The sequence below is a fragment of the Tamandua tetradactyla genome, chromosome 6 (assembly GCF_023851605.1).
Source record: "Tamandua tetradactyla isolate mTamTet1 chromosome 6, mTamTet1.pri, whole genome shotgun sequence".
NCBI lineage: Eukaryota > Metazoa > Chordata > Mammalia > Pilosa > Myrmecophagidae > Tamandua > Tamandua tetradactyla.
Window position 1 is genome coordinate 73,655,252 of NC_135332.1, and position 16,670 is coordinate 73,671,921.

At 64.9% G+C, this 16,670-nt stretch overlaps 1 protein-coding gene across 1 annotated transcript in view; it reads left to right on the forward strand.

Annotated features, from left to right (window-relative positions):
- The window catches only part of BAHCC1 (BAH domain and coiled-coil containing 1), a 54,056-nt gene that overhangs the window by 10,917 nt on the left and 26,469 nt on the right, over window positions 1-16,670 (forward strand). Inside the window, exon 2 of the mRNA XM_077166203.1 lies at window positions 10,727-10,906. Within this exon, the coding sequence (XP_077022318.1) occupies window positions 10,727-10,906 (180 nt within the window). The remainder of the gene's footprint in view (window positions 1-10,726; window positions 10,907-16,670) is intronic.

The following is a 16,670-nucleotide window of genomic DNA, read 5'->3' on the forward strand; positions in this document are numbered from 1 at the left end:
GGTCCATGCCTGCCTACTCGCTGACACTGACTGCATGGCCAGTAGGGGTTGGGGAACAAGCTTGTTTGTAGACCCCCTGGCTCTCTGAGTTACCAACTCCCCTCTCAGCCCTCCCTGATCCTTCTTCCTGAAAGTTCTTCTTGGCCATGGTTTCCATGTAAAGGTTACAAACCCTGCACCCTGCCAAAGTCCCATCTCTTCTCGATGTATTAGTTAGCTGCTGCTGCATAACAAGTGGTCCTCAAATCTGCTGGCTTAAGACAACAAACATATTGTCTCAGTTTCGGTGGGTCAGGGATCTGGGTCCTTGAGTCAAGATCGCTCATGACGCTGTGGTCGAGGTATTGGCTGGGGGATCCCCATCCCAGTCCCCACATGGGGCAGTTGTCTGGCCCCAGGTCCTCGCTGGCCGGTGGCTGGAGACCTCAGTTCTTTGCCACATGGGCCTCTGCACAGAGCATCTCCCATGGGGCAGCTGGCTTCCCTTGGAGTGAAAGCAAGTTAGCAGGAGGAAGCTATGTCTTTCTGTAACCTGATCTCAGAAGTGACCCTTGTCTCCTTGGCCATCCCCAAACTGTAGCAGGACACCCACATACACGCCCAGGGAGGGTCGAGGCCCTAAGGGGCCTCCCCAAGGCTGCCCTCTGCAGTCCCTCTCACAGCGACCCCTCCCATGGCTGTAACGGCCCCCCTCTGCTGGCTACACTTGGTGTCCTCTGCAGCCTGGGCCCCCCGACTACTGGCCGGGTGGAGACCCCCGTGGGTCCACCCCGACCTCCTTCCACCTGGCCAAGCCAAAACCCCAGGCTCACCCTGAATGCATCCTCCTTCCCACGTTCTGTCCCCTCCACGTCCTGCCAGGCTCTTCCTGTTCCTCTTACCTCTGCCCCGGTGTCCCACCCTAGGCTAACTGCACAGAACTCTCTGGGGGCACAGGACCTGCCCCCAGCCTGGCAGGGAGCTTTGTAAGGCAGACCTCCCCCTGCCCTGAGACTTGCCTCCAACATGTTGGCCCCCAAATATCCCCGAGGCCATGCAGGCAGCCCCTCTTGCCAGAAGGGCCATTTTGGAGCCATACTGTGGGTGCCCTCTGAGGTTTCATCGCCAGGGTAGGAGTTTGGGCTGGGCTGGGGTGAGGGTGGGTGGCCTTGGTGCGTGGAAGTGTCTGTCTGACAAGTGAGCTGGGTGAGAACTTCATTCTCTGGACGGAGTTCCAGCCTGGCCCTGCGGCTGGGGTGGCGGGACCACCGTGTTGCTGCACCTCGGGGCTCTAGACACCCCCAGGCCGGGGGAGGGGCGTCTTCCACGGACCCCGCTCACCCTGGTAGCCACAGCCCATAATTGCAGGCCGCCGAGCCAGATTGACCTTGGGGTCCCCCGACCCCATCTTAGTTGGCCAGTTGGCCACAGAACCTTCTTCACATGGTTGGCTGTCTGGGGCCTAGGCTGTGACTTGGTGACCGGCTCAGGTTGAACTCCGACCCCCATGGCCCCCACAGAGGGTGGCAGAGGCCCCAGACACCCTGCAGCATGGGGTTGAGCCTGCTGAGGCCCCCACCCTGGCACTCCCTCTGGGCGAGAGTGTGGCTGAGCTGTGAGGAATCCTCTTATCCCTTCTCGCTGTGGGCATTCCTGCTGAGCCCCCAAACTGAGACCCCCACCCTCCTAAGCTGGCCTGCCTCCTGGGACTGCTCTGTGCCCACCTGGGGTCTCCAGACCCTGAAGGCAAACCTTGAAGACCAGGAGCCCAGTCCACCCCGATGACACACCCCTCCCCACGCTTACAGGCTCGTCTGCTCCTACTTTGGGGAACAGAGGTTTCCTTTCTGCCTTTCTTCATGGAACATCTTTAGATGATGGAGAAGTTTTGTCACTGTGGTTTGAAGGGGGTGGGGTGAGTAACCTGCCCAGGGTGCATTCCTTGTGACCCTTCCCACAGGGTGGAGCACTGCCCCGGGGCTGAGGGGTGCCATGGAGAGAGGGGGGAGGGAATCAGCCACTTTTACCACACGGGGGCCTGAGGCACCCCCCCAGTCTAGGGGCCACTTCCCTGCTTCAGGTCCTGGGGGCTGGAAGTAGTGGGAGGCCAGGTCTGTGAGAGCTTGGGAAGGCAGGGGTGACGTGCAGAGGGGGCTCCGGGGGTGCCCCAGGTTATGGTCCACTCAGCTCCCAGGTCTGCAGGAGTGAGGTTTGGTCGTTGGCTCCAGGCTCTGCGGGGTGTCCTCTCACCCCCCCAACATGGGAGCCCCATCTCTGAGCAGGTGGGGTGTGAGCTGGGCCTGTGGCAGTTCCCTCCACCTCCCGCTCGCTGGACGCCCTGTGCTTCCAGGTCTCCCCTCGCTAACCTTTGTGCCGCCCTCCCAGTAGCCCATTTCGGGGGCCCCAGATGGATGCGGGGCAAGGACAGGCCCCCCTGTGTTCCTTGTTTCCCTGCCCGTCCCCGTTTCCCTCCATCCCCTCCTGCCGTGTGTTATCCCCACCAAACCAGGCCACCTTTGTGTGCTCATTACAATGGTACTTGTAATGTTTTCCTCTTGTGTTGTTTCCTCCCCGGGGCCCTACCCACCCCTGCCCTTGCCTCCCAGCTGCTCCCGCCCCTCCCGGCTGCTCCCACCCCTTCAGGCTGCTCCCACCCCTCCTGGCTGCTCCTGCCCCTCCAAGCTGCTCTGGCTCCTCCCAGCTGCTCCCGCCCCTCCCGGCTGCTCCCGCCCCTCCCCCTACTCAGCAGGGTCTCTTGGAGGTCAGACACCTGGCTCTGAGGCTGGTCCCTAGGCGAGTGGCTCACAGGGCAGCCAGGGGCGAGGATGGCGCGTCAGAGTAGGGCTTTCCCTCCTCCCTTCCCTGTTCATCCTTGGGGCTGAACGTCTTGGATATGGGTCAGCCTAAACCCCGTACCTGGCACTGTGTCACACATGGCAGGGGACAGATGGGTGTTTGGCCCCATAGAGGCAAAGCTGACTGCCAAAGTTGGGGTTACACAGCGGTAGAAGCTCCTAGGAGGAGTCCTGGGTGCTCACCTGGCTGGGAGACGGGGCCTCTGATCCCTTCTCAGGCCAAGGCGGCAGGAACAGACCTGTGAGTGGAGGCGCTGACACATGGAAGGCCTGTCCCTCACATGCACCAGCCACCAGGCTGTCCCTGCCCACTGCCACGGCTCTGCTCGGGCTTGCCAACACAGAGCGTGCGTCTTCCAGCTGGGTGCCAGGTGCAGGGTGCTGGGTGCAGGGTGCCAGGGGCCTGGGACCTCCCTGGGTTCTTGCAAGGGGTTGTTGGGACAAGTCTTCGGATTCCCCCAGCCACCTGAGCCTGCCTGGCCTCTGGACTTGTGGCCTGAGCCTGGGGTCCGACCCAGGGTTGTCCAGAGGGCACTGCAGCCTAATGTGGGGAGACGTGGTGCTGGACAGGGGCCCCCAAAACCTAGCCCCAGCCCATGCAGGGAGCCCTGGGCCTGATTAAAGGAATTTGTGAGTCTGGCTGGGGGGCGGGTGGGGAACAGCAGGTGCTCTCTTCTGCCCAGGAAATGGGCGCGAGGGGGTGGACCGGGTGAGAAGGTAAGACCCGCAGCCCAGGCACCCTCTCCCCGGGGCACCAGGAGGGCAAGGGCCAGTGCTCGGCCGGTGTGTGTGTGTATGCACGTGCTCCCGTGTGTGTGTGTGTGTGTGTGTGTGTGTGTGTGTGTGTGCGCGCGCGCGCACGTGCTCCCTAACGGCAGGGCCGGCCTGTATTCCCTGCCCCTCCTCCCCCCGCCACAGCCAACTAATTTCGTAAGGGAGGGAAGGGGCGCCTCCAGCCGGACACGCAGCCCACGGGGCATCCTAGGTGGGAAGGTCCTGGTGGCCCCAGGGCTGTGCTGGGAAGGGGGCGTGGAGGGCAGGGCAGGCGCGGGGCGCCCCCCTTGGCCCAGGCTCTGAGTCAGCCCAGAGGCCGCCTGGAGGTGGCGGAGCCTGGGGGTGCCCGTGGGGAGTACTGGCCGCCCCGCCCCAGCCGCAGGGCTAAATTTACCCCGTTAATAAGAACCAGACTTCTGTCCGATTTTCCTTTTCTTTTATTAGTTTTGGGTTGTCGGTGGTCGGCCCAGCCCTAACCGCCGTTGCCTCAGCCTTTTCCATGTCCCCTGGGTCGGACGGCCCAGCGGCCACATAGTTTTCCTATTATGGCCCGAGAGCCACTGCCCGGTTCTGGGCCTGTGCCCCTGGCCCCCGGCTGCCCCCCACTTCACCCATGGTCTCCCATTCTTGGCCTCCCCTCAGGCCAAGACCCAGTGGTTCCAGACCTTTCCGACCCCCCCCCCACCCCCCTCATCTTCCTGTCTCTGCTCTTTCCCTGCCATCCCAGCTTCCTCCTGTTGTCCAGAACCTTTCACAGGGCATGGGGACAGCAGCTGCTGGTGCTGGGGGGTGGGGGGAGGCACCCCCAGGGACTTCTAGGGCCCACGGTGCAGAGAGATCTGGGCTGGGCGGTGCCCGGGCTGGAGCGTCTGTGGGCCCCAGGGTCTGGTTGCGCAGGGGAGGGCCCGGCCAACTGGGCACTACCTGTCACTGTTCCCCCAGGGTCCCACAGCAGAGGGGCCGGGCTGCCTTCTGGGGAGGCGGGACCCAGAAAGTGCAGTGTCCACTGCACCCCAGAATCCAGGCATGGGGTCTGCACTTCTCCCACCCCCACGCCCACTGGAGATGCAGCTTGGGGCCAAATGGCCAGGCCAGCAGGGCAGCTGGGACGCTGAGATTGCAGTTTGGTGCAGGCTTGAGTCCAGGGCCCCCCCGTTCCCCCTTCCGCCTCAAATGCACCAGGGTGACTCCAGGCCAGGGTGGAGGAGGAGGCAGGCAGAATCCAGGCAGGGGTCTCTTGGGCTCCCTCCTGTGCCCCTAAGGGGGTGGGTGGAACTAGAGGCCAGGAGCTTTTCCCAGGGCCAAGTCTGGGGGAGGCTGTTTGCTGACAGTAGCTTCTCGGGGGGGACTGTACAGCCCCTGGGGCCCCGAGGCCTGGGAAGGAAGCCTGCCATGTGCACATATAGCCCATATGTGTATGCTGAGGGCCACACACTCAAAGACTTACATGTACACTTACAGCCCACTTGCATGCTCATTGCCGTATACATACACCCAGGACACACTCACACTCAGACGCTCCTGCACGTGCCCCCATGCCCACGTGTACATGCACACACACACGTGTGCACACGCACACAGCATACACATGCGTGCACATATGCACACACGTGCACACACACATGTACATACACAGCACACTCCTGGGCCTCTGGTGGGCTCCAGCCCAGTGGGCCGTTCGGGACTCAGCTGCAGGCCGCCTGGGAATCAAGCGCTGAGCACACCCAGGGGGGTTTACAGGTGCGAAGGGGCGTGGCCTGTAGGGCAGCTTCTGGTGAGAGGTGGGGCCCTCCCATGGGGCCTGGTTCCCCCTCGCCCTGCACCCCGAGGCACCCCACCTCCTCTTTCCTGGAGTGGGTAGAGCATGGGCAGGTCTGCAAGGTGGACTCCTTACCTTTCTGGCCCCTGCTCACTCACAGCCTGGCCTTGTGGGGGGAGAGGGGAAGTTTAACCCCTCCGTGGCCAGGCCCACGCCCCCCACCCCACCCCGCCGTCACTCCATTCTCACCGTAGCTTCTCGTTGCCTCCTGGCAGACCAGAGGGAAAGCCCAGGGCAGGCACCCTGGGCTGGGGAGGGAAGTTGGGGAGTTCTGTAGGAAGTGAGCGTGGTGTCCCGGCGCCAGCAGCCCGCCAGCCGAAGGATCAGAAGCCCAGAGCCAGGGAAAGGGCGTCCCAGGAGCTATGAGGAGCCACCGGCTCGATGAGGCCTTTTCTTTTTTTATAATCATTTCCCTGTTTGCAGAGGAGGAGGCTGCGGTCGCTGTGGTCCCCTTGACTCAAAACAAATGCCCTCCGGGCTGCAGGCACCCTTCCCGGCCCCTCCGTCTAACGCTGTTCCCGCACACTCCTGGCTGACAGCCCAGGGAGAGAGGGAAGTGGGGGAGAGTCAGGGGCCACCGCGGTAGGCATGGAGAGAGTGGACGCTGGCTTCAGCCTATGCCTCGAGGGCCCCTGCCACCCCACGCATCCTCAGCGCCCCCCAGAGCACCCAGCGTCTGGCCCCATCTTGGCCGCACAGGTGGGCATAGCTGCCTGGCCTCGCGCTGCCGTGTCCAGTTGAGCTTGCTGGCACTTGTTATGTGCTAGCAGGTCACTTGGCAGACCTGGGGGACTGGGCTGGACTGGGCTTGGAGGGCACATGTGTGTCTTGGGGGCCCGGGAGAGTCCAGCCCAGCTCCTTCCAGCTACTCCCCAAGCCTCCTTTCTGCAGGGGGCCCAGGGCAGCTGAGAGGGATGTGGCTGCTGTCGCCAGACACAGGGGTGGCAAGCCCACGAGGCCACCAGACAGGCCTCCGGACATGGGGAGCTGGGACCTGGGGGCCAGGGGTCAGCCGGCCTCACTGGGCGCCCTGGCTTCCGGAGTGGTTTTCTCAGCCAGCCCGGCGCCCGGGCTGCTCCTTCGCGGTGAACCAGGCAGAGCCAAGCCGGCTCTGGAACTAGGGCTGGAGCCCTGGGTCCCGGGGGCTTGGGGGGGTGCAGTGGGCAAGGGGGCTGCAGGGGGACGATGGCACAGTGTAGAGGGCCCTGCCTCCGTGACCCCTTGCATGAGTTTTGGGCCCTTCCCCTAGGAATCCCCTAAACCTGGCTGTTGGGGGAACCCAGGAGAATTGGGCCAGGGTGTGCACATGGGGGCAGGGTAAGGCACCCTTGGGGGTGCCACAGGGAACCAGGGAATGGACAGGCTCCTCGAACCCAGCCAGGGTCCTCAAGGCCCCACAGCCTTGGTTTCCATCTTCCATCCGTGGCCAGCCCCTGCCCAGGAGGAGCCGGGTCTGCAAAGCCGCTGGCACATGAGGGGAGCTGACACCATTGGTGGCAGGATTGGGGCTCCCGCTGCCCGTCCCCCCAGGCTGCTCTCCACAGAGTTTCGTCGGCAAGGACCTTGCCAAGAGGAGGGGAGCCCTCGGGCCAGTTCCCGGCTGGACTTGGCCGACACATGGCCCTGCCTGGCCCCGGCCCAGCTGCTCTGTGCTCCCAGGCTGTACGGGCTCTGCTGGCGGGCATCGTGCCATCGGACACACTTGGAGGTGGAGGGACACTTAGGAACGGGGATGCTCAGCTCTGGGACTTTCCCAGGTTGCTCAAGGGCAGGGAGGGTATGGGGGTGGCGCTGGGGGCTAGCGGCCCCTGGCCCACACCTCCTGCTCCCTGGTTCCTACCCGAGCCCTCGGGGGTCTTCCCCTCGCCTGCCCCAGTGGCGTGTGTGTGACCCCACTGGCCGCTTAGGGAGGGGTGGGTGCCCCTGAGAGGGCATGCATGGAAGGTGTGTTGGACATGGAATTGGGGTACAGGGGACCACCCCAGTGTCACCCAGAGGGGCGTGTGCTGGAAATTGCCCCACCCTCTAGGAACTGCAGGGTCTTGTCTGGCCTCCGCTCCCTTCCTCGTGCCTCGTAGCTTGGGCTTTCTCATGATGGAAATTAAAGATGTGATATTTGTATTATGAGAACACAGTAACCCAGCCCCTCTGTTCTCAGTGTGATGGGAAAAGGGAGACGGGGAGACTCCCAGCTGGATGGGGAAACCCACGGGAAGGAGCTAGGATCCAGGTTGGCTGGCCAGAAGAGGGGGCCGGAGGGGCTGGAACCTGTCACCTGACCGCATGCCCAACGTTGGTGGCAGGGTCCCTTCCTCATGGGCTCGGGGAAACCACAGCTGTAAGGCCCGAGGGGGCTCTGGGGACCAACCAGTGGGACACGGTGGGTCCCTGGCTCACTCTCAGCCAGCACAGGCAGCTCCGCCTCTGTCCCCCAGCCCCCCGCACACAGGCTTTCCTCCAGGATGGTGCCGGGACGGGATCTGGGGGAGCCCATTGCGCTCCAAGCCAGGACCCAGATTTCAAGTCTCGCTGGCAAGGAGACCCCACCCACCCACTCGGGTCTCCACAGCTGGGGGCATCCGGGTGGGTCAGACCATCGAGGGAGCTGCCTCTGTACCTCAGTTTCCCTGGATCTGCAGGGCAGGTGGGGGTGCTGAGCTGCGCTGCCCTCGCCCCCCGGGACCTGGCCTCCAAGGCTGCTGCCCCACCCTGCTCCCGCCCCTGTGGGAGAGCTGAAGGTGTGGGGTTCTCAGGCCCGGATTTGGGAGAAATCCTTTATCCAGATCCGCCTCCTGGATGCGGCCGTTTCCCGCCCCCCTGTGCCGGGCCGGGGGCGGCGGGACTTCCCTGGAGGGGCGGGGGCGGCAGCAGGAAGCCGCGCTCATCCCACAGGCATGCTCCCCCAGGGACCCGGCCCGGGCCAGGCCAGAACCGCCCGCTCCCTGCCCGGCCGCTTCCCGTCCCAGCCCCGGCTCCGCCCAGCGGGAAGCGCCTGTGGCCCAGGCCTAGAGGCCCGCAGCCCCAGAAGTCCCTGCCCCTGGATACTTAGCACCCCCACCCCCACCCCCATACGCCTGCTCCTCCCTGGGGCCGTGTCCCGAGGCGTGAGGCCCCACGTGCCCAGGTCGCACCCACCGGCACAGGGAGGAAGCTGCCTTCTGCAGGCTGCCCCTCTCCCCCGCCCTGCTGAGTCACCCCCTGTCTGGGAAGCTCCGAGGGCCAAGCCAGGCTGGATGAGGCATAGCAAATTCACAAATCCCCCTGCCTCCCGGCCAGCAAGACAGCTGCCCTGACTCACCTCTGCCCGGCCTGAAGCTTCCCTCGGGCGACCGGAGCCACTGCCGCCCTGCCCACCGCACCAGCCCCACCCCACACTCAGCCTCCCACGCCCCTGAGCCCTGGCCGCAGCCAGCCCCAACGCCCACTCAGTCGACTCCCAGGCCAGGCTCACTGCCCATGACAGGGGCCATAACATATTGGGGGACCCTGTGGGGTGGGGCAAAGCTGAGCTGACGAGACCACCCAGCAGGTAGCAGGGGTCTCCATGCACAGTGACCTGTCTGTGTCTATGTGTGTGTGTGTGTGTGTGTGTGTGTGTGTGTGTGTGTGTGTGTGTGTGTGTATACACATACCCTGCATGTATGAGAGCCTTGTATCCCAGCCCAGGGAAGCTCAGCCCAGCCCAAGGGCCACTGCACTTGGGCAGGGAGGGGGCACGGCCAGCTGGATTAATGAGCTGTGGAGCCCCACTGCAGCCCTGGACGGTGCAGATGCCAGGGGAGATGGCCAAGGGCACCCGCTAGGCCTGCACAGCATCTGGACCTCCACCCTGGCAGGGAAGTGGATAGCTGTGTGCAGCCTCCGGCCAGCCCGGGCCAGGTCATACCCTAAAGGCACCCTGGTGGGCCTTTCAGGACAGATGGGTACAGTTACAGCCTCAGAGTCCACCCCCTGCCTCTTGACTCCCTCCTTGCTCACATGGTACAGGACGCCCCAGTCTGACGAGTCAGTTAGTTGGATCCAGAGAGGCTGTCTTGATGTTGGAAAAACCGCTGGGGGGAACGACCAAGCCTTCCCAGTGCTGCCAGGCTTGCAGAGGAGGGACACGGCCCCTGGCTGGGGCCCTGCTGACCCTGGGGTTCCACCTTGGCCCTTTCAGGGAGATATGGGCAGAGTACCTGGCAAGTTTGACTGAGTCTGGTGGGCCTGGCAGTGGCCTCCTTGGCCTGAGAGAATTGGGGTGCTCTGCCCTTGTGGAGAAGGCCTACCTACAGGGCACCTTGACCACCAAAGGACTTAAATGTTTGCTTGGCACCAAACCTGGCATCTGTTTGACTATTGATTGTACTGTCAGTTATGATGATGATGGCGGAGGTGATGGCAGTGGTAGAGGTGATGTGGTGGAGGTGATGGATAGGGGGTGGGAGTGATGGCAGTGGTGGAGGAGGTGATGTTGGCAGCGATGGTGGAGGTGGTGGGGTGATACTGATGATAGTGATGGTGGGAGAGGTGATAGTGGAGGTAATGGTAGAGATGATGATGACGATGGAGGTGGTGGAGGTGATGGCGGTGGAGGGGATGGCGGTGGAGGGGATGGCGGTGGAGGGGATGGCGGTGGAGGGGATGGGGGTGGAGGGGATGGTGGAGGTGATGGCGGTGGAGGTGATGGTGGAGGTGATGGCGGTGGAGGGGATGGCGGTGGAGGGGATGGCGGTGGAGGTGATGGCGGTGGAGGGGATGGCGGTGGAAGTGATGGCGGTGGAGGGGATGGCGGTGGAGGTGATGGTGGAGGTGATGGCGGTGGAGGGGATGGCGGTGGAGGTGATGGCGGTGGAGGTGATGGCGGTGGAGGTGATGGCGGTGGAGGGGATGGCGGTGGAGGTGGTGGCGGTGGAGGTGATGGCGGTGGAGGGGATGGCGGTGGAGGGGATGGCAGTAGTGGCAGTGGTGGTGGTGGAAGTGATGGCAGTGGTGGTGGTGAAGGTAGTGGAGGTGATAGTGATGATGATGACGGTGACAAAGGTGTCCATTCTTGGGGCTTTTGCACAAAGAGGAGGGGGGTAACTGCCAGGGGCCTGAGCATAGAGACTCCGGGCCCTGAGTGTGACTGGGAGGGCCCATGAGGACAGCTGGGTGGGCTGTTGGCTTTGTGGATATTTGAAGACAAAGGCTCGGGGGCTTGGGGCCTGAGAGCCATGCATGGAGAGGGTCTTCTTGGCGGAGCCTGCTGTCCTGCCCTGAACCCCAACTGTACCTGCAGAGCTGCCACCTGCCTCAGCCCTGCCCCCTGTGTCCACAGCCAGTGGCCGCCTGATGGGCAGTGCTCCGGCCTCCTCGTTCATGGGCAGCTTCCTCACCGGCAGCCTGGGCTCGGCCGCCTCCTCGCACCCCAGCGGCCCCGGTCCGGCCCCCTCTGAGCAGGCCTACCGCGCCTCCCACCCTGCCACCTCCCAGCTCTGGTTCTCCCACTCCCACGAAGGTAAGCGGGAGCCAGCGCCTCCGGGCTGGCCAAGGGAGCCCCCGCTGCTGGGTGGGGGCGGTGGGTTGGAAGCAGGGGCGGGTGCTGTAGGCCGCGGTCTGGGCCAGATGTGGGTCACAGCTGGGCGGAGAGAGGAAGAGTGGGGTGGTGCTGGGGAGTGCAGCAAATGTGGCGCACAGCTGGGCCCGGCGCGCTCTCTGTGGCGGGCTGCCCCCCTCCCCGGGCCGGAGGCATGGGCTCCAGATGTGTCCGCGGGAGGGGTGGGCGGGCGTGAGCTGTCAGCATGCAGGGTTGCATGACAGAGTCCCGCTGGGACCACCGGGCTCCTCCTGGGATGCCACCCTGGGCTTTCGGGGGGGTGCCCCCAGAAAAACAGGTCCGTGTCTTGGGGGCTTGGCTTCTCAGGCCCTAGGAAGACCCCAGGGCTCCCCTCGACTTGTGGCCCTCCCCAGGGTTGGCGCCCCCAGCCCTGCTGTCTCTGCTCAGTCCCTTGGCCTGGAGATCTGGGCCGTGGCTCTCGGACCTGGCGTTGTGCACACTCACCCTGTGGACAGTCCCTCCACCGTCCATGCCCACGGCATAGGAAGGGTTAAGCCCTCGCCGGTGCTGGCACGCGGGAGTGGTAATTGCAGTTGGCAGCGGGCACAGAGGACTCTCCGCTGCTGGCACCGGCGCTGCCGTAATTCAATGACTGCCGAGCAGCGGGCATCGAGTTTACAGAGTGCGGCAGACCCACAGCGTGCCCGCCCGCCTGCCCGTGTTCCAGGCAGATTAGCACCCGGCGCTGGAGAGCCATGGGAACTCTGTGCAACGAGAAAGGGGCTGCTTTCCAGACGGGGCAGGTGACGAGTGAGGGCAGTTGTTAAAATAACCTGGGCTCCAAGAGCTGGTGGGATGCACACGTCAGACGTGATAAGGGGTGGCTCTTGGCCCGCTGGGCTTGGGGGAGGCCAGGCTGGTCCCGAGGACCCCGGTGTGCAGAGCGGGTCCCCTGCCCAGACCCACCTCCCCCGGGTTGGGGGGACCCCAGCTGCCCAATGTGGACAGAGCTGGGCTTCCCAGGCGCCCCCCGCCCCCGCGCAGTCCCGCAGCCCTTCCGACTCCCAGGATGTCTGCGGGAGGGAGGAGGCAGCCAGCAGGGGCAGCAGGGGGCTGGCAGCAGCCACGTGTAACCACCTCAACAGAAATAATGGCCACCACCCCATCCTGGCCGAGCCGCAGGTGCATGGGGGGTGCCGGGCCAGCTGACTCGGTTTCCCCTCCTTGCAACTGATCAGACCCTGGGAATGGCACCAGCCCAGGAGGCACATTTCCTCCTTCCCCTCTGTCCCACCCTTGGAGTCCCCACCGGCAAGGAGGGCAGTTTGTGGGCAGAGCCACCTGCCCTGGGGCCCAGGAAGAAGGTGCCCCCACCCCTCTGGGGGCCGCTCTGGAGGGTGGGGTGGGATGCAGCCTGCAGACAGAGTCCCCAACGGCCTCCAGCCACCCACTTCCCCTTGTGTCAACGGCTGACGTGGGGGGGTGTACTGCTCGGGGCGCCCCCTTCAGCCCTGAACCCCCCAGGGGGCCTGAGCCTCGGTGGGTTCTTGTCTTCCCTGGGAGCCCCAGAGGAGTCCACCTGGCTGGGCAGGAGGCCAGCAGCCAGGGGAGTGGGGGGCACCCAGGTCCTCTGGTCTTGGCCTGTACCCTCCTCACCATCCTCTGCAGCTGGTGGGGTCTGAGCAGGAAGGGGAGGGGGCAGAACCAGCAGTGGCCCTGGCTGCCTCCCCTGAGGGCTAGCAGCCATCTAGCCAGCCCCGGGTGCCCTGGTGGGCGTGGGTCGTGGCCCCCACTCTCAGCATGTCTGCGACCTGGGGGGGGATGCAAGTGTGCTGGATGCCAGGCTTGGTGGCAGGCACTGGTGGACAGCCAGCTGGCACATGCAGCAGTGACAGGGTGAGGGAAGACAGCATCTGGCCTCAGAGGCCCCAGCCCGGCTCCAACGTGCAGGGCGGGCACCTGAGGCTGGAGGTGGGCATCAGGGAGCAGCACCCAGCGTGGGGTGCCATGCTGCCTGCCTCCTGTTGGGGGGGGGCAGCGTCTCAGCCTCTTCAAGACCCGTGCCTTAGTTTACCCACTTTCTATCTCTCTTCCCTCCAGGGCCGCCACTTCTGCCTTGCAGCCCCTCCCAGTTCGCTGCGTGGTGCCGGCTGCCTTGCTGGGAGGGGGGGCGGGAGCGGAAGCGCTGGAGGCCGGCGGGCGGGGTGGGGCAGGGCCGGCGGCAGAGGCTCCTGGCAGGCGGCCCTGGCAGCCCGCCCGGCTGCTCGTTGACGGGGTGCCAGCTGGCTCCCCGCGTGCCGGGGCCTGTCCCTCTGCCGTGTGTGCTCAGGGGACGGGGCCGGGCAGGGGCGGGGGGAGACGGGCGGGGGGCACGCGACACGGCCGGAGAGCAGGGGCCGCGGGCCCGGGTGGGCTGCCTGGGCGGTCCGTGCAGGGGCCAGGGGCTTCCGGCCCTCCCCGGCCGTGCCGCCCGCGCTGGGCGGCCCCGCGGCTCCGAGCAGCTGCCTGGAACATCTGGCCTGTGGCAGCGCCTCGGTGCAACCCCTGGGCGCCCCCAGGATGAGGGGTCCTGCCAGAAGCTGCCCCTCCGGGCGGGGGCGGGGGCGGGCGGCGGAAGTGGCCAGGCCGGGGCGGGTCAGCGGGGACGGGGCGCAGCTGGTCCCCTTGTCGGCCCGCGGGGTCCTCCCTGGCCGCCCCGCCCCGCAGCTGGACCACCCACGGGGCAGAGGAAGGGCGGGTCTGCTCCGCCAGCTGGGCGGGGCGGGGCGCAGTGCTACTGCGCAGCCGCCGTGGTCGCTCATGCCACCTGCAGGGTGCTTGGCCGGCCCTACTGGTGCCCAAGCCTGTCTCTTTGTGCAGCCACGCCGACCCCCACGGGCCCCAGCTCCCAGGGTGGGGGCCGGGGAGACACCGAGGAGCTCCAGGCTCTCCCCGACCCTCTGAGCTTTGGGTTCACTCTGTTCCTTCCGAGGGTTTCTGGGGGACAGGGGGTTCATGGAGCATGTCTGCACGAGGGATGGACATTGCCCCCAGCACCCACCTGCTCCTGTATGACCCTCAGAGCCCTGGGGACGCCTCCAGCTCTGTCCTTCTGGAACTGTCTGGAAGAAGTCCTCCTGCACCCCCTCTGCAGGGGCCCCTGGCACTGAACCCAATTCCGTTTCTCCCAGATCCATCAGCACATCCTCCCTTTCTGAGCCTCAGTTTCCTTGGTGGCCAGTGGGCCTGGGGGAGGAGCTGGACTTGGCAGGGACAAGCTGGGGAGGGAGGGGGCATGGGGAGGCGGGTTGGGGATCAGGGCTGCCCTCAGACAGGCCCCCCACCCCCCAGCTCCCAGTCACCGTGACCAGACGGAGGGGTCTTCAGATGTGCCTGCCGCTTGTCTCTCTCGGCACCCGTTGTCCCTAATCTCTCCCAGGGCACCCCTCCCTAAAGGGTCCCAGCCCCACCCCCACCCCCATCAGGGTCCCGCTCTCTGCCCTCTGCTCCCTTTGCCTCCTAGAGGAGACCCTGCCTGACCCTCCCCGCCCCCCGTTCCTCAGAGCCTGAGGCCCCTCTGGCCACGCTTTCCTGCAGGACCTCTGCACCGGGCAAAGGCTCATCTGCTGGCAGTGGGCTGCTGCAGTCAGGGCCATCCTGGTGGCTGTGGCGCCCAGCCTGGTACCCTGCAGCGTGCATGGCTGCTTCAGGGAACATGGCACAGGGCCCCTCCGGCTGGGCTCACCTGTCTTTCTGTGCCTACATCATGGCAGTTCTGAATGTCGCTCTGACTGGTATTGCTTGCAGACAGGGAAACTGAGGCTTGGAGTGGCTGCCCTGTCTGGCTTCATGCTGGGCACACCTGAGAGCCTCCAGACAACGACGGGGCCCACAGGATCAGTGCGGCCGGGCACGGGGCCTAGCAAAGGGTGACCCCAGTCGGACCCTCCAGGGTCCAGGAACCACAGGGAGCCTGCACGGAGGGCCGGGAGCTCAGCACCCTTGGTCTAACCACCGTGCTGGCAAGAACAGCCCACATGGCCCCTTTGTCCAAGGCCTGTCACCTCCTGATCCTCCAAATTACTTGGGCACACAATCTGCTCCCCAGGCTGCCCCTTGCCCCGTCCCAGACACCCCTGATGCCTCTGTTTACTTACTTGTTTACTGTCCCTGGTGTGACCTTGGCCGCTGTTGCAGGGGGATGCCTCCTGGGCTGGCCCTTCCCCGAGGGCCATGGGCGTGGCAGTCCAGGCCTGACCGGGAGGAGGAGGGGGTCAGTGCCCCTGTCCCCTGCATGGCTGTGTCATGCTCAGGCATGATGGGGTGTCCAGGGGAGCTGCTGCCTGGAGACCTGGAGACCACAGGCGGCCTGGTCGAGGCAGCCAGTAGAGGGTCTGGGCAGACACGTGGGATGGAGGGCCCCTCCTGGTGGAGCTGTGGCCAGGATGTTGTAGGCTCTGATAGTGCTTGGTTGTCTCCCTTGCCCCCTGCCTGCTCCCACACTCTAGCCTTCAGGGCCCCTGGGAAAGACCCACGCCAGGCCCCTGCATTAGAGTTTCCAGCTGCCAAGGCTGCATTCCTCCCTGCAGCAGGTGCCAGGAGCCTCAGGAGTGTCCGGGGCTCCCTGGGTCCAGCTGGGGTGGGCGGCCCGCTGCTTTCATTCCGGAAATGCCCACAGGAGTCTGGCACCCTTCCAAGTCTTAAGCTGCTGCTAAGCCCGCATGGGTGTGGGGTGAGGCAGGCGCCGACCCCTGCTCTCAGACCCCAGACCCCAAGTGGGGAGGAATAAGGCTAGCTTGCTGTAGCAGGCTCTCCCCAAGGGGCTGTGCTCCCCAAGCCTGGCAAGCCCTGGGGTGTGGCTCCTGGTGATTGAGGCTGCACCCTTGACCAGAGCCCAGGGAGTTATGGTCAGTACTGGGTGCCCGACACCAGCCGGGTCTGGCCCTGGCTTGAGAGGGCCTGGGATGAGAAGCAGGGCCAGCTGGCACGGGAGGCTTGGGAAGGGGGCGTTGCCTGGTTCTGCCCTTCAAATCTTAAAGTGGGTTAGTAGGGCCCAGCACACTTGCCGCTACCACCTGTCCTGTGTCCAGGGCAGACCTCGCTAGCCGATTACCATACTTTCCTGCTGCAGGGGAATCATCCTCAGAATCTTTCTTAACCCAGCAGTCTGGGTAGCTCCTGTCATCCATGGACTGGTGTACCACAGTTGAACCCCGTTGCTAGAAAAAGCCAGCCTTGAGTTGGTGTCTGGGCCTGGTCCCCAGGGCCGATTCCACAGATTCTTAAAGGGTAGGAGGAGCTGGGGCTGGGGGTACAGCTTCTGGTGTCCTAGGAGGTCTCAGTGAGGGTGGAGTAAGGGTGCAGGCAGGCAGAGCTGGCAAGCGGTAGGGGCTCTGCTAGGGCTGCTTCAGGGGGACTTTCCTTGCCACTGCCGAGGCCAGCAGGGGACGGGGCCTCTGGCTGGACAGCCGCCATTTGAAGTCAACCAGGTGCCTCAGGCCCGCCCAACACGCTATGTGAACACGGGTTCCAGGCCCGGCAACTGCTTCCTTGCCCACTGCACCCCCAGCAGGGGTTCCATCAGGCTGTTGCTGGGCCCTGCTGGCCACCCAGAGCCACAGAGGCAGCTCATGGCTCAACTGTGGGGAAAAGAATTTTCTAGCAATTTGAGCCATGGGATCAGTGTGGACTGACTGAGCTGGTGGTGGGGAGGGGCCGTGCGGGGAGGGACGTAAAACCACCCTGG